This window comes from Gopherus evgoodei, unplaced genomic scaffold (assembly GCF_007399415.2).
Source record: "Gopherus evgoodei ecotype Sinaloan lineage unplaced genomic scaffold, rGopEvg1_v1.p scaffold_40_arrow_ctg1, whole genome shotgun sequence".
Lineage (NCBI taxonomy): Eukaryota > Metazoa > Chordata > Testudines > Testudinidae > Gopherus > Gopherus evgoodei.
In genome coordinates, this window is record NW_022060061.1 from 1,445,202 (window position 1) to 1,466,878 (window position 21,677).

The 21,677-nt window shown below is 58.7% G+C and overlaps 2 protein-coding genes across 3 annotated transcripts; both read right to left on the reverse strand.

The window, feature by feature from the left end:
- Nucleotides 1-1,309: 1,309 nt before the first annotated feature.
- IL27RA (interleukin 27 receptor subunit alpha) lies at nt 1,310-16,290 on the reverse strand. 2 transcript variants are annotated; one of them, XM_030545974.1, is made up of 15 exons: nt 15,778-16,289; nt 12,508-12,617; nt 10,783-10,915; nt 10,370-10,530; nt 9,892-10,040; nt 9,178-9,331; nt 8,604-8,683; nt 7,827-8,022; nt 6,696-6,896; nt 5,792-5,893; nt 5,518-5,679; nt 4,985-5,113; nt 4,208-4,298; nt 2,921-3,017; nt 1,310-2,254 (listed from the first exon to the last, which is right to left on the reverse strand). In XM_030545974.1, exons 2-15 carry the CDS (start codon nt 12,572-12,574, stop codon nt 1,949-1,951), a joined length of 2,028 nt encoding a protein of 675 aa, XP_030401834.1. In that variant the 5' UTR covers nt 12,575-12,617; nt 15,778-16,289; the 3' UTR covers nt 1,310-1,948. The 2 variants fall into 2 exon arrangements, with proteins under 2 accessions (XP_030401834.1, XP_030401835.1); XM_030545975.1 differs by having other exon boundaries at nt 2,068-2,254; nt 2,937-3,017; nt 15,778-16,290.
- A 2,318-nt stretch (nt 16,291-18,608) lies between these two features.
- RLN3 (relaxin 3) lies at nt 18,609-21,677 on the reverse strand. The gene is made up of 2 exons (XM_030545860.1): nt 20,964-21,677; nt 18,609-19,331 (listed from the first exon to the last, which is right to left on the reverse strand). Exons 1-2 carry the CDS (start codon nt 21,121-21,123, stop codon nt 19,063-19,065), a joined length of 429 nt encoding a protein of 142 aa, XP_030401720.1. The 5' UTR covers nt 21,124-21,677; the 3' UTR covers nt 18,609-19,062.

Below are 21,677 nucleotides of genomic sequence, written 5' to 3' on the forward strand. Positions count from 1 at the left end.
CACATGGAAGGTGGTCTCTTAAGGGCCATAGTCCTGTATAGTCCAAGCAATTGCTCAGTTCAGGTCCCCTCCGGTGCAGGTCCCAACCCCTCCCTTCATCTGTCAGGAGCACTCAGGGCCTTTCCTACCCCTGCCAACTGAGCACAACTCCCACCCCCCCAGCGGGGGGGCTGCAGGGCCAGTTCCCCCCACACTCCCTCACGCCCTCCTCTGCGCTGCCCGCTCACCCAGTTGAGTCAAAGCGACCGAGGCAGGCGCAGGGCTGAAGTGTCTGGTGTGCACAGGGCAGCCAGGGACACATGCTGAGCACAGAGACCTGCCCGGCTGTGCAGCCCCCGGTGCTCTGAGGGCACGGCAGGTGTTGCTGGAGGAATGTTGGGCGCAGCAGCTCTGAGCCGGGGCCCTGGGCTGGGGGAGCAGAGCCCGTCCCGCCCTTGCGCACTGCCGGGGAAGGTTGCAGCATCTCACATATTTTGCAACTCGCCCGAAAGGAAGGATGTTCTTGTGGTTTTGACATAGCAGCCAGAAGGCCTGGAGCCCAGCTCCTTGCTCTGCCACTCTCTGAGTCTGGGCAAGCTGCAGCCATGCTCTCAGGGCCTCGGGCAGCAGGCCTGGGTTCCAGGGGCAAGTCTGGGGAATTGGGCAGCAAGACTCCTGGGTTCCCAACCCAGCTCTGGGGGGACAGTAGGAGCTAGTGGTTAAAGGAGGGGAGTGGGCAGCAGAACTCCTGGGTCCTATGCTTGTGTCCATGACTGCCATGCTGTGTGACCTTAGCCCAGTCACGCTGTGCCTCAGTTTTCCCATCTGTAAAACGGGACTCAGGCTCCCTCCCTCCCAGGCAGTCGACGTGAGGTGCTGTAATAAGGCAGCTCCCGCGCTGTGGCAGGACAAGTTTCCCTTGGTCCACTCTAAAGTGAACCCAGTCTCTCTTGCTGGCCAGTTCAGTGGTCAGGAGAGCCCAGCTGGTCCAGCCATGGTCCCAGGGTCTCAGTGAACCATCATTTCTTAGTCCGCTCTGCAGGGACGTCACCTCCAGGTCACTTACCCCTGAGCCCCTCAGCACTCGGGTTCCAGGTTCTCACTCGCCCCACTGGCTGACTCTTCCACCCACAAGGCAGCCCCCCCAACAGCCCCTCAGCACTGGCTCTCCAGCTCTGCAGGCCGGCTGCTGTGGTGAGTTTGGTGCTTTCTGCGGCTTCTGAATGCCAGGCGGGAGGCGGCGGGTCACAGGTGGGCCGGACCCTGCCCAGACCTGTTGGGGTCCCGACAGGAAAGCCGCTGCTTTGCTTGTGGCAATGAGAGGCAGGGAGCCAAGGTTAAAAACATGTATACAGGTAAAAAAATACAGTACAGCTGCATGTGGTGGAGCTCCGGGCTACAGCAGGACCAGAGTCTGAGGAGAGGGCTGGCTTAGGGAGGCGGGAAACTAAGGTGGCCCTGATACCAGGGTGATGGGCTGCTGGCGATTAGCTGGGCAGGGTCTGGGGTCTGTCACAGACTCTGGGAGGAGGGTGGGGTCCAGTGGTTGGAGCAAGGGGTCTGGGAGTCAGGACTGCTGGGTTCTATCCCCAGCTCCAGGAGAGGAGTAGTGTGTGTAGTGGTTAGAGCAGGGGGGCTGGGAGTCCGGAGAGGCACTTGGTCTCCATGGGCCGTTCAGTCTTTGGCCTGTCTGCTAAGGCAGCCTGCTGGGGAGGTTGTCTAGGAGGGACCCAGCGAACAGTCCACCAGGCAGAGACAATTCGCTCGCTGCAGAGCCAGCACCACTTACAGGGGAAGGTCTCCGCGTCCCATTCCCTGCCCCAGCCTGAGCTTGGAGCCGGCGCCCCTACAGGGGAAAGACCCCATGTCCCAGTCTTTGGCCCCTCCAGCCAGGTGGGCCCGGCTGGGTCTCCCTCAGCGCCTGGGGCAGTGCTGGGTGGGGCTGGTGGTTCCCGTCCAGCTGCATCCCTCAGGCCAGTCCCAGTACCTCCTCCAGGTTGGGCATGAAATGTTTCTCATAGCCAGAGATGACCTGGGCTTGCTGTCCCCACGCCTCCTCCAGGGGGGAGCTGCTTGGCCCCAGCTCCTCTGTCCTGGGCTTGCTCGCGGTCCAGTCATTGCCGTGGGGCAGGGCAGGCACAGGAGACTCCAGCTGTGGCAGAGCTGAGTAGCCTTGGTTCACGTGGTCTGCTGGCTCTGCAATATCGAGCTCGGTGATGGAGGGCTCCTCCGCGTCCGGGTCCTGCGCCAAGGGCCCCCTGGAGCTGTGGGGATCCTGGAGGAAACAGAGCATGAGAGCAGCCATCTCACTCCCTATGACAAGGAGCTGCCTGCCAAAGCTGGGCATGGAACCCAGGAGTCCTGGCTCCCTGCCCCCCTCCCACTCTAACCACTAGCCCCCACTCCCCTCCTAGAGCTGGGGAGAGAGCCCAGGAGTCCTGGCTCCCAGCCCCTCCTGCTCTAGCCACTAGCCCCCACTGCCCTCCTAGAGCGGTGGATAGAACCCAGGAGTCCTGGCTCCCAGCCCCTCCTGCTCTAGCCACTAGCCCCCACTGCCCTCCTAGAGCTGTGGATAGAACCCAGGAGTTCTGGCTCCCAGCTCTAACCACTAGACACCACTTCTCTCCCAGAACTGTGGATAGAACCCAGGAGTCCTGGCTCCCAGCCCCCCCACTCTAACCACTAGACCCCACTGCTCTCCCAGGACAGTGGATAGAACCCAGTAGTCCTGGCTCCCCGCTCTAACCACTATACCCCACTCCCATCCCAGAACTGTGGCTAGAACCCAGGATTCCTGGCTCTCTGCCCCCCCTGCTCTAACCACTAGATCCCATTCCCCAACCCCTGATTGTCCAGGTCTGGCTCGTCCAATCTGCCTCCTTGGCCCCGTTGCATAGAACGAGGGTGGGTCACGCATCCTAGCCCGGGCCACCCATCTCACCCTGTCCACCTCGTACAGTGTAATCCTGCTGTGGGTGGCATCTGGGACCTTCTCCCAGCACCAGCTGGGCAGCACCTTCTGGCACAGGTCCAGCAGCCTGTGGGCGCAAGAGAGAGGAAGGTTTTTTTTAACCCCAGGGTGAAAGCTGGGGTGGAGGGGGGGCAGCAATGGGGTACAGAGACTGCCTGGCTGAGTGGGGCCAGCCCCTGCGAAGTGTTACGCAAATCATGGCACGCCTTGATTTGCACACTTGATAAACATGCAGCGTCTCATTTGCAAAAAACGAGATCCACAGAGTGCGTTATTTGCATAAATTAGATCAATACGTTACCTCGTTTGCATAAATTAGACCCACCAGAGATGCCTTCCCCCATCGCTCTCCCAGGCACCCCATTTAAATGTATTCCCCCAGCCGTCTCTCCCACTCACTAGCTCCCTCATTCGCCCACCCGCCCCAGACTGGGAACTGGAGGAACAGCCTGTTGCGTGAAACGAGTTTGGCGGATCTCAGCCCACAGTTCTGTGGCTCTGGCTTGTTTGATCCCAGGGGCTCAGATACTATAGAAGAGAGGGGGTTAAGGACGCCAGCCCCCCTTGGTGCTGGGTGTGTGTCCATTCACTGCTGGGAGGCGGGGGGGGGGGCTTGTGGGCAGTTGGGATTGAACCCAGAGCCCCTGGATCTAGAAGCTGGAGGGCGTCTATAGCCAAGCTGGCTCCGGTAGCTAATGCTAGAGCAGGATTAGTCACCTTGCTCTGGCGTTTTCGGCTCTCTGGCAATTCCAAACCCCTCCCAAAAAACATTTTGATTTTGGGTGGAACCAAACCTGAGGCTTTTTCAACAGTTTCAGCTAATGGCAAAGGCCAGACCCCCCCATTCTGGGTGGGAAAGCATCATTTGGGGTGAATCGAACCCTTGCAATTGCCTTTCGTGCATCCCGGGAACGTTCCTGCGTTTGCCAAAACTGACGCGGAAGGACGTTTCCAAACCCAAAGCTGCTCAGAGCCGGGAAAAAATGGAAATATTTTAACATTTAATTTGGGTGGGTTTTTTTGCATTTGTGATGCGCAGCTTGGCAACCAGACCTAGATTTGCCCAACGTGCTGGCGCCGCTGGCTCTGCATTTTTCACCGGTTGCCTGGCTCTGTCTGCGTGCTCCAGCCACCGCTGAGCATGACAGAGCACGGAACGATGTGGGCTCCCTCCAGCTTAAAAGCTCCGTCCATGATGACCTAGCACCCTGCGTGGGGGCCCGCTCCCCTCCTCCACCAACTGCCTGGCATTCTTACTGCACGTGCAGGACAGCTCCCAGGACGCAGGCGAGGAAAAGGAGGAATCCCACTGCCAGGAGGGAAGCCAGGATAGTCTCCCAGCGGGAATCTGCAGGGAGAGGGAGCAGGGTTGGGAGAAAGCCTGAGTGACCCTGTCCCTCAATCCTTACCTGCCCCCCAGCTGGGGGGAGAGCCCCACGCGGCCCCGAGAGGGCAAGGTCCACCCAGCCCTAACATGGCACCGCTCTGCAACAGGATCTGAGCCACGCGGACCTCTGTCCTCCCCCAGCCACGTTACAGGGGCATAGGGTGAGAGGAAGGCCCAGCAGGAAAGGACAAGGCTACGTAACCTCCTGGATCCCATCCTCTGACAATCCCAAAAGGCAGCCACCTCTGGGTTGGAACACGAGACACACACAGCTGTGTGGCTGGCACACAGCACCAGTGCATGGGGATTGCTCTGCCAGCGCTGAGATGCAGCCACCTCTGGGGTGGGGCATGGCAGCTGTTTACACAGTTATCCCTAACCCGGCGCTGAGATACTCTTGCCTCTGGGGTGTGGCGCGGTAGGTGACAAAGAGCCACACAGCTTGCTGCGCACGTGAGGTGAAGGAGAATCTGCACGGGAGGCTGAATTGAAGCCACCCGAGGTGGAGTTTGGCTGGGACACTGCAGCTGATCCCCTGAGTGTTGCTGACAGCCGGGCCAGCATGGAGTGTGTGGGGAAAGCACCCCGCTTCCCGCAAAGGGGCTCCCGTCCCAGCACTAACCCGCCGGACCCTGCTTAGCCCCCACCTGGCGTGTGGAAGAGGTGGATGGAGCTGGCGTTTCCTTCCCCAGCCGAAGTGGAGCCCGTCATCCAGAGCTGGTAGGAGGTGCCGGGCTCTAGACCCGAGAGGTTGTAGCTTGTCTCTGTAGCAGCAACTGCACAGGGGATGAGAGACGCATGAGCTGGGAGGCCTGAGGTCTCCATGTTCCCATTGCCCCCAGTCCCACCTCTCCCAGGTCAGACAGTGGGGGAAGGGACAGCTGCCCTTCCTATCTGAGGCAAATGCCCCTTCTCCACTCCCAAGACTTGGCTCGGCTCCTGTCTTCACTAGCACCCCCTCTAGTGGCCAGCTTACATAGAGGATAAAAGTCTCACTACTGCTGCTGGCAGAGGGAGCTACTCCTTTAGCTCGGAGAGCCCCAGGTCCAACTCCAGCTGCTGCCGCCCCTGAGATATCAGCTCAGCTCCCACCAGGCCCACGCTGCTGGGGGGGATTGCCTGTTCCCACAGCACCCCGGATCCAGGGGGAGGGACCCCGGCCCCACGGGGTGGCACTTACTGGGCTGGTAGGTCTGAAGGCTCCCTGTGGGCATGGCGAGGTAGAGGGTGTAGTGAGTGATGTGCCCGTTGCGCTGCGCCAGGGGAATCGCCTCCCAGGAGATGACAGATGCCTCCTTGGAGATGCTATGATCCTGTAGGCCCTGGGGCCCTGCCAATGGCACTGGGAAGAGAGGAGAAGGGATGGGCTGTGAGGGACAGCCAGCACTACCCATCCCCCCTTCCTTAGCTCCCAGCGTGGTGCCAATTGAGGTGGGACGGGGCTAAGCACCTACCTCCTTCCTGGGTGTAGGCTCGGACAGGGGCCGATGCACCAAAGCCCCCGGGGTACAGCCCGTACACGCGGACCTGATATGGCACCCGGGGTCTGAAGTCACCTGAGGCGGGGGAGCGAAGGGAGACAGGGTCAGTTCCCACGTGGAGCTGCCAATCTGAGCGGTTGCGGGCTTAGAAGCACAAAGTAGAAATTCCCTGCCCTTCTCAGGCACCTCACAACCGAGCCCCACAACTCTGGCCTCCCCTCCCCGTCCTTGGTGCAGCAGAGTTCCGAGGCTCATCTTACAAATGGGGAAACTGAAGCACCCAGCAATTTTTGCGCAAGGGCCCAGGATAGGGCCCAGGAGTTCTGACTCCCAGCCCTCCCTCCTTTAACCACTAGACCCTACTCCCCATTTCCAGAACTGGGAATAGAACCCAGGAGCCTTGACTCCTGTCCTATCCCTACTTTAACCCACTAGACCCCACTGCCCACCTACAGCCAAAGATAGAACCCAGAAGTCCTGGCTCCCAGCGCCCCCCCTGCTCTAACCACTAGACACCACTCCCCACCCACAGCCAGAGATAGAGCCCAGGACTCCTGACTTCCAGCCCCCCCATGCTCTAACCACTAGACCCCCACCCACAGCCAGAGATAGAGCCCAGGACTCCTGACTTCCAGCCCCCCCATGCTCTAACCACTAGACCCCCACCCACAGTCAGAGATAGATCCCAGGACTCCTGACTCCCAATGCCCCCCCCCCAACTCTAACCACTAGCCCTCATTCACACGTGCAAAGGGCCTGGCAGTTGCTCAGGCTCTGAGTTTTCCCAGCAAAGTATCAAGCATGGGGCAGGGCAAAGCAGCCCCCTGGCCCCATGCTGTGGCATGCAGAGGCCTCTGTAGCCAGGCTCCCCCCGTACCTGTCAGCAGGGCACTGTGGGTGCCAGCCGGCCTGCGCACCCAGTCCAGTGATGCCACCTTTGAGCTGCTGCATTCCTCGGTCCACTCCACCAGGTACTCTGTGGGCTCCCCCTCCAGAGGGTCCTTGCTGGGCTCCCAGGTAACGCGGAGATCCTGCCCATGCATGGCTGCAACCTGGACCCCTGCTGGCGCAGGCAGATCTGGGGGAAACCACAGGATCCATCACTGGGTGAGGGCAGTCGTTCTCTGGGTCCCCCCTGCACCAGATTAGGGATGCTGCAGGAATGGGACTCTGGTCCTTTCCCTCTAAGGGACGCCGGCCCTGATTCAGCCTAGGGTGGGGGGACTGGCTGGCTTTGGGGGTGGGGGCGGGGGCAGGAAATGGGGCACAGGGCCTTTCCCCTCTAGGGGGCTGTGACAAAGTGGGACTGTTCTTAATGTGTCCTCTGAATACTGCGTGGGTGCCTCAGTTTCTGGCCGACCCTCTGTCTCCTGGCAGCTAATGTCCTGGGCCCTTCCCTGCTGCAAGGGGATGCTAAAGGTGGGGGAGAGCAAAGAGATCAGGTGACAAAGCCCAGAGGACGGGCTAGAGGGGGTTTCAGTTTGGGAGCTGGCTGGGGATGGGGAGTAAGGGCAGATGGGGGTGTCTGGCGTGCCGCTCCCCAGGATGGACCGGCTGAAGGGTCCTGTCCTCTGTATCTACAAGCTCTGTTTTAGACCCTGTTCCTGTCATTTAATAAACCTCTGTTTTACTGGCTGGTTAAGAGTCACGTCTGACTGCAAAGTGGGGGTGCAGGACCCTGTGGCTTCCCCAGGACCCCGATGGGGCAGGCTCGCTGTGGGAAGCACACGGAGGGGCAGAGGATGCTGAATGCTCCAAGGAGAGATCCAGGAGGTGAAGCCGTGTGAGCTTCTTGCCCTGCAGACAGTCTGCTCCGAGGGAGAGGAGGCTCCCCAAAGTCCTGACTGGCTTTGTGGGGAGCAGTTCCAGAGCATTGCCCGGGGACTCCATGACAGGGGCGCCGGCTCCCATCTGACCCTGCGGCAGGGGACGGTCTGGCTCAGTGGGCAGGGAATGGGCCACGGGTCCCGATGTGGCCAGGCTGGCCCAGGCCCCCGCGCGGCCGTACCCTGCCGCTCCAAGCTGAGGTTGGCAGGCTGCGTCTGCCCGACGTGGTTGTTTGCCGAGATCCAGACGCGGGTGGTTCTGGAGGGGAGGCTCACACGGCAGCAGGGGGACTCCAGGCTCTCAGGGCTGTCACTGCCGTTCCAGAAGGCCAGGCTGTAGCTGCGAATGACTCCCCTGGCTGCTTTAGAACTGAGCGGCTGGTCGGGAATCCAGCGAAGGGTTAATGCAAACGGATGAGTATCCCATCCCCCAGCCCCCCACCCCACCCCACCCTCCAGATGGGGCCACCCCTTGTGCTTGCCATCGCTAGGCCCCCAAGTGCCTGGGAATAACCTGGGCCACCCCAAGCATGACCAGACAGCAAATGTGAAAAATCGGGACAGGCAGTGGGGGGAGGTAATAGGAGCCTATATAAGAAAAAGACCAAAAAATCAGGACTGTCCCTATAAAATCAGGACATCTGGTCACCCTAGCCACCCCTGCAATGCAGGCACCTCTGGGGTGGAATGTGGCCACTGCTTAGCAGCTGCATGGACACACGGCTCATCGGTTTAGGACAGGAAGTAGAGGCTATGGGCGTGTCCGGGAGGGAAAGCCAATCAGAATTTGGCCAGGGCACTGGGGTGCACGCCCCTAGTCATGTTACAGCGGAGCTTATCCAATTGGCTGGGACCTCCGGCACCGGTGGGAAGATTCTGCTGTATTCTACCCCTTTGTTTCCTGCTTTGCAATGAGCTAAGCACAGGGGCCTGCAGTGATGGGCCCGGGCAGGTCTCACCTTCCACAGCAGCAGCAGGCTGGGCTCTCCAGACTCAAGGGGGCTGGCCACTTGCCACACGTCCACCAGGCCCAGCGGGGCTAAGGGCAACAGGGAAAAAACTGGGGTCGCTCCAGGGCAGGGGGGGTGTACAGGGCATGACAGGAGCTCTCCAGAGCCAGGAAAGCACTGGGACCCTTTCCCAAGAGGGGTGTTCCCCCGACTGCCCGGGGCAGGACAGGCCTCTGCATTTAGCATCGCCAGGAGACCTTTTCCAGGGCTGGGAACGGAACCCCGGAGTCCTGACTTCCAGCCCCTGCTCCAGCCACTGGACCCCCCTCCTGCCCCAGAGCTGGGCACGGAACCCCGGAGTCCTGACTTCCAGCCCCCTGCTCCAGCCACTGGACCCCCCTCCCGCCCCAGAGTTGGGCATGGAACCCCGGAGTCCTGACTTCCAGTCCCTGCTCCAGCCACTGGACCCCCCTCCCGCCCCAGAGCTGGGCATGGAACTCCGGAGTCCTGACTGACTACACCGCATGTGACCCTCCTCCGCAGGGCAGACGTTTTGCTCTGGCGAGCTCACGCCCATCCGTACCAGCCTCGGGGGTCTGGAAGGTCTGGGACGGGCTCCAGTCGCTCCAGAAGCCCTTCCGGTCCTCAGGGATACAGCGAGCCTGCACCTCATAGGCCGTGAAAGGCTCCAGGCTGGAGAACTCGTAGCTGTTGGGCTCAGCATCCTCCTCATGCACCTGCCAGGGAGAATGGCACACAGAGAGATGGGGCCCCAGGGCTCTGGGGCCCCATCTCGCAGGGGAGAGGGGTCCAGTGGTTAAAGCAGAGGGGCTGGGAGTCAGGACTCTTGGGTTCTGTCTCCAGCTCTGGGAGGGGAGCGGGATCTAATGCTCCCCGGAGCTGTTCAGCTCAGCTGATTAAGACTCAGTGGCTGACATGGTGACTTTTGGCCTGTACGCCGGCTCCACCCTAGCCAGTGAGACTCCGATACAGCAGGAATTCTGCAGTGGCCAGGCCATCCCAATTTAAGGGGTGGATGGGCCTGAGCATAACTAGGAATCAGCACCTGTCGCTCTACAGCTGCCCCCAGTCAGCAGAAGATGTAACAGGCCTTGCTATGTTATGAGCAGGATTTGAACCCAGGAGTCTGTAGCACCAGAATGCAGCTCTTCATTACTTGAGCTGAAGGAGGAGCTCTGTTATCTAGCAGCAGTAGTAGGCTGCTATCCCAGAGGCAGCCCTGTCTCTCAAACCCCTCTCCCCCCGCACATTTTGCAATCCTGCCACGCAGACTTACCCTGGTCCAGTTGGGGGTCCCAGACACCCGGTAGCGAAGTTGGCAGGCCAGAGCCAGGGAGAAATGCTGGGGCCAGTGGGGGTTTGTCCAGGTCACCGTGACCACAGGGGTCACATCCACTAGGCTCAGCACAGGGGGATCCGGCTTCACTGGAACCAACACAGTGGATGAAGGGAAAGTAGGACCCAAAAACTCTGCCTTCCAGGCCTAACCACTAGACCCCACTCCCTTCCCACAAACAGGACTAGAACCCAGAAGTCCTGGTTCCCAGCCTCACCCACACCCAATCTAACCACTGCACCCAGCCTGTCAGTGAAACAGCTGGTTGAGGTCTAGAGGATTTTAAATGGAAAGCATCTAGATGAAGTCAACAAAAATTCCTGATGAGGCCCAACAGCCTCCCCCCCATCTCCCAATCCTCCAACCCCCACCATTCTCTCCTAGGGGCAGGGGAGGAGCTGGGCTGCTTCTGGGTTACCTATCTCGTGCAGGGTCAGAGTTAGCCTTGGTGTGACCTGGGTCCCGTCACCAGCCTCCACCCACACGGCATAGTTGTCATTGTGCGTCAAGCGGCTTCTTCCAATCACCACCCAGCTCTGTCCGGCGGGAGCCTGGGAACTCCGCGTCTGGTTGCGTTTGCTGGCAGATGAACCCGAGGAATAAACCAATGAGTCGGCACATACGCTAGGCAGACAGCCCAGGAGTCCTGGTTCCCAGACCTCCCACTGATCTAATCTCAAGACCCTCTCACCTCTCCCAGGGCTGGGAATAGAACCCAGGAGTCCTGGCTCCCAGCTCATGCTCTAGCCACTGCACCCCCCTCCCCGAGCTGGGGGTAAAGCTGAGGAGCTGTCCTGGGCGCCCTCCCCCCAGGCAGGGGGTTATACTCACAACTTCAGGCTCTGGTAGTGGAGGGTGTAGGTGGTGTTAGCCTCAGGGCCGGTCCTGCTGGGCCACGTGCAATTCATGCCCCCGCTGGGACCCATCTGGTAACACTCCAGCCCGGTGGGTTCCTCTGGGTCACCTGCACCCAAGCACACGTCAACCTGCAGCTGTCTGGGGAGGCTGGGGCTTGGATGCTTCCATCCAGCCTGAGCAGGACTGGCCCCAGGGGTCCTGGGCCTAACTGCTGGGTGACATCCAGTAACCTGCCTCCTAGACCCTTCTTCTCCCCTGTCCCGAGCCAGGAATAGAACTCAGGAGCCCTGACTCCCAGTACCCCCACCTGTCTACCCACTAGCTCCTGCTCCCCACCCCCAGAGCTGGGAACAGAACCCAGCATCCTGACTCCCAGTACCGCCCAGTCTAACCACTAGCCCCCACTCTCCCCCCCAGAGCCAGGAATAGAACCCAGGAGTCCTGACTCCCAGTGTCCCCCCATCTAACCACTAGCTCCTGCTCCCCACCCCAAGAGCTGGGAACAGAACCCAGCATCCTGACCCCCAGTGCCCCTCAGTCTAACCACTTGCCCCCGCTCTCCCCCCCAGAGCCAGGAACAGAACCCAGGAGTCCTGACTCCCAGTGCCCCCCCATCTAACCACTAGCTCCTGCTCCTGCCCCCGCCCTGGAGCCGAGAACAGAACCCAGGAGTCCTGAGCACCACTGCCCCCGCCCCATCTAACCACTAGCTCCCACTGTCCCCCTAGAGCCGGGAATAGAACCCAGGAGTCCTGAGCCCCAGTGTCCCCCCATCTAACCACTAGCTCCCGCTCTGGAGCCGAGAACAGAACCCAGGAGTCCTGAGCCCGAGTGCCCCTGCCCCGTCTAACCACTAGCTCCCGCTCTCCCCTGGAGCTGGGAATGGAACCCAGGAGTCCTGAGCCCCTTCTCCCTAGCACCGACTTGCAGATGGCTGGGCTGTCACTTGGTCTCTGTTAAGATGCCCCATCCCCTGCCTTAATCTAGCTCAGCTCTTCCTGCTGAGTGCAGCAGGCCTAGGGCTCTGTCCTCCTCTCACGGGGAGGGGGGCCAGGGTGGGGGCATTTCCGGAGCCTTCCTCTGTCTGTCTGCAGCATCTGCATCTCTGGCCTGCCCGTGATAGCAGAAGCCTCTGTCATTGTCCCTCCCCACAACATGGGTGTCACCAAGTCAAACAGTTATAAACCACAGGGTGCCAGCAATCTAGTGTGGTGTGGCCAGGGGGAGGGAGAGGCTGTCTGCCGTGGGGGTAACCTAGATCCTCTTTCACTGGCTTTCCAGCCGCGCACGCTGAGCAGAGCAGGGCCTGCTGGATGGGAAAGTCAGGGAGCAGCTGGGGGTGGTGGGGGGTGTCTCTCTCCCCTATGACAGTGCTGACCCCGGTGTGGTGCATGGGGTCCTGTGCTGCAGAGAGCAGGGGGGCTAACTTCCTTCAGTTGATGCTGAGCCCAATGTGGGGCGGGCGGGGAGGGGGGTCTGTGCTGCTGGGAGCAGGGGCGGGGCTGTTGCAGCCTGGTGGGTACGGAGCCTGGGACTGAGCGTCAGGCAGAGCAGGGGTCTGATCCTGACAGCACCCAGACTGGCTTTCCATCTGTGCATGGCAAGCGACTCTTTAGGAGTCACTCCTGATTTACCCCAGTGTAGACAAAATCAGAACCAGGACTTGGGTGTCCTGGGACATTGAAATTGAGCTCTCACCTTCCTGAAACCCAAAGGTCTCCAGTGCCAGCAGCAGGAGCCACGTTCCCCTCCATCTCTTCCTCATGGCGCCAGCCCCGCATGGGGAGCACAGGGAGCTGGTCAGCAACCTGGCAGGCAAGGAGCAAGGGTGTAACCACCTTAGCGCAGCAGATCTGGCCCCCTCTGGTTTTCCGCGGGTCTCCTTGACTTTAGCAGAGCTTTTGATACGGTCTCCCACAGTATTCTTGCCAGCAAGTTAAAGAAATATGAGCTGGGTGAATGGGCTATGAGGTGGATAGAAAGCTGGCTAGATCGTCAGGCTCAATGGGTAGTGATCAACGGCTCAATGTCTAGTTGGCAGCTGGTTTCAAGCGGACTGTCCCAAGAGTTGGTCCTGGGGCTGGTTTTGTTCAATATCTTCATTAATGATCTGGAGGATGGCGTGGACTGCACCCTCCAAAAGTCTGCAGATGACACTAAACTGAGCGGCGTGGTAGATACGCTGGAGGGTAGGGGCAGGATACAGGGAGACCTAGACAAATTAGAGGATTGGGCCAAAAGAAATCTAATGAGGTTCAACAAGGACAAGTGCAGAGTCCTGCACTTAGGATGGAAGAATCCCAGGCACTGCTACAGACTGGGGACCGAGTGGCCAGGCAGCAGTTCTGCAGAAAAGGACCTGGGGGTTACAGTGGACGAGAAGCTGGATAGGAGTCAGCAGTGGGCCCTTTTTGCCAAAAGACTAATGGCATTTGGGGCTGTATAAGTAAGAGCATTGCCAGCAGACTGAGGGATGTGATCATTCCCCTTTATTCGGCATCAGTGAGGCCTCATATGGAGACTGTGTCCAGTTTTGGGCCCCACATTACAAGAAGGATGTGGAAAAATTGGGAAGAGTCCAGCAGAGGGCAACAGAAATGATTAGGGGGCTGGAGCACATGACTTATGAGGAGAGGCTGAGGGAACTGGGATTCTTTAGTCTGCAGAAGAGAAGAATGAGGAGGGATTTGATAGCTGCTTTCAACTACCTGAAAGGGGGTTCCAAAGAGGAACCAGATGACAGAACAAGGAGCAATGGTCTCAAGTTGCAGCGGGGAAGATTTAGGTTGGATATTAGGAAAAACTATTTCACTAGGATGGTGGTGAAGCACTGGAATGGGTTACCTAGGGAGATGGTGGAATCTTCTTCCTTAGAGGTTTTTAAGGTCAGGCTTGACAAAGCCCTGGCTGGGATGATTTAGTTGGGGTTGGTCCTGCTTTGAGCAGGGGGTTGGACTAGATACCTCCTGAGGTCCCTTCCAACTCTGATATTCTATGATTCTATGAATTGCAGGGTTTAACCCACATAGTTTTGAGTTAAATAGGCACTAATGAAATAAACAAATCAGCATCAGGGAGTAGCCCTGTTAATCTGTATCCACAAAAACAACAAGAAGTCCAGTGGCACCTTAAAGTTAGTCAGTAAGGTGCCACCGGACTCCTTATTGTTTTAAAAGTGTTTTCCCCTTTTGGTTCATGAGCATCTCTGGGGGCACAGGCTCCCTGGTCATCCATAGAGTCTTATATAGGGAAGGAAATACCGGAGGAGACAAAAGGTCCTAAAACTGCACCAACAACCAAAGGAAATGAATAAAAATCAAGGCCACAAACTAAACCCCAGGCAGAGATTTGGTCCCACAGAAAGGGGAAGGGCTGGAGGCACCATGAAACCCGCTCGGGCCATGCTATTGCTGTGGGTTTAACGTGGGAGGTGCCCAGAGTCCACGGTGATGGGTGGCACGCTAAAGCGCTAACACAGAGGTGAGCTCTAAATGCTGAAAGCAAAAAAAAAAGTAAATAAAAGCGCAGAACAAAACATAAAAAACCAATAAGAAATGGGGGAGTCTGACGGGAAACCAGTGTCATGTTGATGAAATGGCTCTCAAGCTGGCACTTCTTCATGGCCTCAGTTTGCTCGCATGCACAGACAGCACATAGGAAAGGATGAACTGGATCAGCACCAGGTCCATCTATCCTGAGCCCACCCCAACAGTGCCTGGCACCTGCTGTTCCAGAACCACACAGGGAAGGGGGGGATCACCTGCCCATAGGAAAGGTCCTTCCTGACCCCTAATGAGCTCCAGCCCTGCAGCTGGAAGGTTGTAACTTTCTTGGGCACAATGCCCATTGGCTCCCCCAGGGCCAGGATTTCCCCCTTGGATGTTCTCCTTACCCATAGAAATGTCCCAGCCGGTGGCTTGGAATCCTGCTCAGCGTTTGGAGCAGTCCGGTTTTGGAGCAAAAACTAACCTTGCCTTCAGTTGTCGTGGTCTTTATTACCCTGATTTCCAGCCCCCCCCCCAGATCTAACCACTAGATCCCACTCTCCTCCTTGAGCCAGGAGTAAAATGCAGAAATTCTGCACCTCAAACCACTAAAATGCAGAAATGCTGTGCCTCAAACCACTAATGCCAGCTCCCCTCCCAGATCTGGGAATAGGACCAGACAGCTGACTTCCAGCCCTCCCTGCTTGCTCTAACCACCAGATCCCACTCCCCCCCCCCGGATCCAGGGATAGAACCCAGTAATTCTGATGCACAGGCTGCTGCACCTCTAACTCCAGCTCCCCTCCCAGAGCTGGGCATGGAAACCAGGAGACCTGACTTACAGCCCCCCCTGCTCGAACCACTGGTCCTAACAGCCCTTCCCAGAGCTGGACATGGAAACCAGGAGACCTGACTTACAGCTCCCCCCCGTCCCGTTGTAACCACTGGTCCTAACGCCCCCTCCCAGAGCTGGGCATGGAAACCAGGAATCCTGATTCCAAGCAGTCCTACCCCCAACCACTAGGCACCACTTCCTTCTCATGTCAGGGATAAACTCCCTAGCATCTTGGCTCCCAGCCACCATTCCTCGAACCACAAGCCCAAACTCCCCTCCCGGAGCTGGGAATTTAATCCAGGAGTTCTGATTCCTGGACTCGGTAGAACTTGTGTCAAGCAGCTCTTTGTGCCGCTTCTCCCCTGCTGAGCTCCTCTCCACACACTCCACAGCACGAACCAAACAAATGGACACCCAGAGAGATCTTTCGCCGACCATCCTTTTGAGACTCCCCTTCCATTGCAGCCCTCCCTGCCCGGGGGGTGAGGGGAGGAAAGGTAGAGCCCCCCCCACATACACATGTGGATCTGGGAACAGCTGGGCCCCATCACCTTACCCAATACCCCCCCTCCATCCCCATCCTTACCCCTCAGCCAACATTGTCCCACAATCCCCTCCACAAGGTACTTTGCAGCCCCGGTCACGTACTTGCTTTAAAGTTGGAGTCTGCGGCGGAGTTTCAGTGGTAAAAGGAAAAAGGAACAGAGAAACAGACGGGAAAGGAAACGGTGGCAAAATCAGACCACATGGCAGGGCTCACACGGTCCCTGCTGCCTGTCTCTGGGGCCCGGTGGCCGCCCAGCCCTCGCCATCCATTGGGGAGCGGGAATGTGGACAAAGCAGCCGGCGGCGAATGAACAGGAAAGAGCCTGTGCTGAAGCAGGAAGAGCTCGGCTGTACACTCGCTGAGCAAGCTGTACAGGACATGCGTGCGGACACACACACACACACACACACACAGCCCTGAAACCAGCTGCCTAGACACCGGAACAAGCCCCCAGTCAGAGTTTCCGAAAGTTTGCAGCATCGCCTGGGTGGCTCTTCGGGGCGCACATCCCCCAGAGCTAGCGCCGGAAGGCGGGCGGGCGGTTTGTTTAGTGTCTTTGCTAAACAAGGGGCGCAGGCAAGGAGGAGAGGCCCATGACCGCACACCGCGCAGCAGAGCTGAGGATCCCGCAGTCTGTTGTTTTAACCACGTGCCGATTGGCGCTAAGACGAGAACCCAGAAATCCTGACTTCCGGTCACCCCAGGGGGGTCGTCGAGAGTAAATGAGAGTAAAGGCAGAGCTGACCCACTATGGATCTGGGGCTTAGGGAGTTTAGTTTACCAACTTCTTTTTTTTTTACCACTAGACCATTGAGTCAGCCCTGCTCTAACCACTAGACATCACTCCCCTCCCAACAATAGGCATAAAACCCAGGAGTCTTGTTTTTCAGTTCCCTGCTGCTGCTCTAACCACTAGTTCACATTCCCGTCTCACAGCCAGGAACAGAGTCCACGAGTCCCACTTCCCATCCCCTCTTAATCCAACCACTAGAGCACACTCCTCTCCCAGTGCCGGAGACAAAACCCAGGCGTCTGGACCCATGAGTCCCCTGCTCTAAGCACTAGCCCAGGGGTGGCCAACCTGCGGCTCTGCAGAGGTTAATATGCGGCTCCTCGTATAGGCACCGACTCGGGGGCTGGAGCTACAGGTGCCAACTTTCCAGTGGGTCAGGAGGGCTCACTGCTCAACCCCTGGCTCTGCCACAGGCCCTGTCCCCACTCCACCCCTTCCCACCCCCTCCCCTGAGCCTGCCCTGCCCTTGCTCCCCCCCCAGAGCCTCCTGCACCCCACAAAACAGCTGATCGGGAGGTGTGGGGAGGGAGGGGGAGATGCTGATCAGCGGGGCTGCCGGTGGGCGGGAGGCGCTGGGGGCGGGGAGAGCTGATGGGGGGCTGCTGACTATTCCTGTGGCTCTTTGGTAATGTACATGGGTAAATTCTGGCTCCTCCTCAGGCTCAGGCCGGCCACCCCTGCACTAGCCCATAATCTCTCCCCAGCAGTGAGTAGAACGGTTCACTCCAGAACTCGTTTCCTGATCCAAACACTAAGCAAGGGTATTTGTTCAGTGCCACACAAGCGACTAACGTGCAGCTAGCAATCGCCTGCATTACGGAGATTCCAATGCAAGGAGACATGTGCAGGCAAAGAGGGAACGTCAGGACTCCTGGGTTCTATTCCCAGCTTGGGAAGGGGACTGGGGTGGAATGCTTAGACCAGGGGGTTGGGCACCAGGACTCCTGGGTCCTATTCACAGTTCTGATGGGGAGTAGAGTCAAGTGGTTAGAGCAGGGACAGGATGGGAGTCAGGACTCCTGGGTCCTATTCCCAGTTCTGACAGGGAGTGGGGCTGAGCGGTTAGACCAGGGGATTGGGCACCAGGACTCCTAGGTCCTATTCCCAGTTCTGATGGGGAGTAGAGTCAAGTGGTTAGAGCAGGGACAGGCTGGGAGTCAGGACTCCTGGGTCCTATTCCCAGTTCTGACAGGGAGTGGGGCTGAGCAGTTAGACCAGGGGATTGGGCACCAGGACTCCTGGGTTCTATTCCCAGTTCTGATGGGGAGTAGAGTCAAGTGGTTAGAGCAGGGACAGGCTGGGAGTCAGGACTCCTGGGTCCTATTCCCAGTTCTGACAGGGAGTGGGGCTGAGCGGTTAGACCAGGGGGTTGGGCACCAGGACTCCTGGGTTCTCTCCCCAGCACAGGGAGGGGAGTGGGTGCTAGCGGTAAGCACTAAGTTGACTCCACCAGATAGGTTGATCAGCCCCACAGATTTGAAGGCTGACTACCTAGCCTGCAGCCCACCAGCCAAAGAATCCAAGCCACAGGTCTGTCATGGACCAGGACCCCGCTGTGCTAGGGGCTGGACAAACGGAGGACGTACGCAGGGTCTGGAGAGTGTCCCTTGCAAGTGGTGTTTACCAAGCTTGCCTAACCCTCGCTGTTATTCATCGAGCGGCAGGGTCAGACTGGAAGTGGGAGGTAAGAGGAGAATCATTCCTGGAATTTGCCACAAAACATACCCCCACAGGGAAGTGAGGTAGAACCTGACGGGAATTCTCAGCCCAGGGGCTTCCCCAGAAAGGGCCAGGGGGCACAGCTGGGGCACCAGCTACTCCACCTCCAGCCTCTCCCAGCAGCAGGCACTGCAGGAACAGAGCAGAAGAGCTGGATGCGTGGGGAGCTCTTGGGTGCTCCAGTCCCAGCAGGGGGCATTGCAGGGAGTGGGGCAGATGTGCCAGCTGTGGCAGGGTAGCTCATAGCCATTGCAGTCCTGGCTTCTCCCAACAGGGGGCAGGATAGAGAGTGGGGCAGATGTGCCAGCTGGGGGAGAACTCCTGGCTACTCCGGCCCCAGCAGGAGGCGCTCTGGGGAAGGTCCAGCCCCTGATTTTCCAGCGTGTGTCCCTGATCCCCGACTCCCTCTCACACCATTCGTTTCTTTTGATCTTTTATTTAACCCTGAATACAAGCGCACGAAGCAGCAATGTGGGGGTGACAACACAACTGGAAGGGGAAGGGCGGAGGCAAGATTTGTCATCTGGTTCCTTATTCATGTCCAAACTGAAACTCAGCCTCCAATCGCCATATGCCCCAGGACCCTGCAGTCCACCACTGCCACCTCCCCAGGGGCCACCCCCAGCATTACATTACCCCTGTCTGAAGTCACATACATTTTCACAGTCTGGTCCATGCAGTCCTCACTCGGGCAGAGCTCCCAGTGAGCTGAGCAACTGCAGAGCTCTTAATGGTGGGTTTCTACATGCAGCCGTGATCCCAGGGCCAGATCCCAGGGCTGGTGCCAATCAGAGCTGCCCTGACGCCAGCTGAAGGCCTGGTACCAACATGCAGTGCCCTGTGCCGAATCCTGCCCTGCCCCAACCCCCTGCCTCTAGCACAGGGAGCTGATCTCGCTTTTGCTGCAACCCCACTTGCAGCATGAGGTGCTCAGCCCCGCCATGATGTCCCGGACGGCGCGCTCCAGGGGCCAGCTCTCCTCGGCGAGGCCGCGGCCCGGTTTGCCTCTCCACCTCTCGTGGTAGTCCGGGGAGAGATCTTGGTGGGGCAGCATCCCGGGCAGGTGGCTGGCATCCCACTCGCTGGAGGCGGTTTCTGAGGAGTCTTCCCCTGCAGGGGGGCCGCTCAGGATATCGAGATCACCTGCAGCAGAGGAGGAGACAGGGAAGTGGGAGGGAAGGGGTTAATGCATAGAGAACAGAATAGGAAGACCCGGGTACCTGGCCCAGAAAGGTCACAACTTTCTGTCGACAGCAAGACTAGAACTCAGTTCCTCCTGCTCCAGAGCACTGACCTCTTCGTTTGAATTGAAGGGAAAATCTCCCTCTTGCTGTTAGCAGTATAGGGCCTATGACACACAGGTGAGCTGTTCTGATTCCAGCCAGCAGAGGTGGCCACACAGTGCTCCCATCTGACGTTATCCTGGTCTCTCTCCTAGAGACCCAAGAGACACTGCCAACAGGTCACTCCCTAAACAGTATTGTTAGGTACGGAAAAGTAAACCCTAGATGCCTTATTGTGCCGAGCATGGCACAGACACCCACTCCCCAGGATCGGCATTCCCCATTACACCAGTCACTTCACAGACACCACCCTCCTGAATGAGATCAGGGGCCCACATCCCATCATGTGGGCATTGCCCCAACAACACACCCTCCCCTCAAACAAGGTCAGTGTTTCCACTGCACCAGACCACCCCCACCCCTGAGATCAGGTCCCCCCCCATCACACCAAATACCGCACAGAACCCTGGCTCCTCCCCAGCCAAGAGTAGGGTCCCCATTGTGCCAGGTGCTGCACGGACACAAGGGGAAAGACAGTCCCGGCCCTGAAGGTCTTGCTCTCTGAACAGGTCAAAGCCTCATTCTACAGATGGGGAAACTGAGGCATGGTGAGGGGAAGGGACATGCCCAAGGTCCCCCAGCGGGGCTGGTGGCCGAGCCGGGAATAGGGCTCAGTTTGGCACTTGCAGCAGGAACAACAGACAAGTCCCAGGTAGCAAATCCAACACTAGCCCCAGGTCAGGACTAGACACTGGCAGGCTGCGACCTCTAGGCACTCGCTGGCCTCAGCCCAGCTTCTTTCCAGGAGCAGGCAGCGGGGATCAGCTCCAGCGCTGACGCTCACTGTTGGCACACCGGAGCAGGGCTGACTGAGCCAATGCCACGTGCTAACCCGTTCCCGGCCACGAGGAGTTCATACACCCCATCACAGATCCCCCCAGCTGGTGGGTGATAAGGCAGGAAGTGCCGGCAAATTTCCATGGGGAAAAAATTGCCGTTGGCTTCTGACTTGTCATGGGAGCAAATCTGCTCTGGGATCTGCTGGAGGGGGACCCTAGATCTGCTCTTCTGGGCAACACGGGCTCCCTGTGCTGCTCCTAAGAACTGAGCAGCGATCTACACCCCTACCCTGATGGCGCTGGGGGAAGCAGACACTCAGTCACGCCTGGACTGTGCCTCACAATCCCCACCTCCAGGGAAGCAAGGTAGGGATACTGATCCCTGTTTTATAGGTGGGGAAACTGAGGCACAGAGTGGGGGCGTGAGCTAACAAGAAGTCATGCTGCAAATCAGTGGCAGAGCCAAGAATAGAACCCAGGAGTCCTGACTCCCAAGGCTGTCCCCCATCATGCACCCTACTTCTCTCCCAGAGCCAGGAATAGAAGCCAGGAATCCTGATTCTCAGCTCCCACTCCCATTCCAACCAGCAGACCCCGCTCCCCTCCCATTGGGTACCCAGCAGCCATGCACACCCCCCAGCTCCCTTTCTCACCTGCCCGTCTCCAGCGGGAGCCGCCACAGGTGAAGATGACAGCCCGGATAAACTCCCTCCCACACAGCTTGACGCCGTAGGGTGGGTTCCGGCTCTCAGCCCCCAGCCTCAGCTCCGAGAGCAGCGTCCCAAAAGCCAGGGCCAGGAGGAGCTTCTGCATGGCTGCTTGGGATGCCGAGGCCAGAAGAGCTCACAGCTGCCTCCTGAGCCCCACAGCAGCACCCTTTATAGCATCCCACCCCCTCCCTGCTGAGGAACCCCTCGGAGACACGGCACAAAGGGTGGCCTTTGGCCATCAGCTCTGGCGCTATCTCCCCAATTAGCTGGCCGAGTCACTCGAGTGGCACACAGAGACCTTTCCGGGGGCACGGGGGACATCAGCCCTGGGTGCCAGGGAGCGAGACGCTGATAACCTTTTGCTGGTTATCGCCGTGCCGCAAGGTGGAGGGACAGACAGCGGCGGCGAGTCAGAGATGGCCCCCGCCAGCTCTCTGTGTGCTCCCTCTCTCTCTCACACACACACACACACAAACGCACACCCCATCCATGCATGGATCATCCATTCAGACCCCTCTGTCGTTCCCTCACCCCCACAGCTAACAAGGCCAGGGGTCAGAGCTGCCCATGCAGCACTGCTGGGAAGGTCATAAGCTCCTGAGGGCCCCGCTCCCTTGGACCAGATTCTCCCACCCCTTGTGAGGATCATTAGCCCCA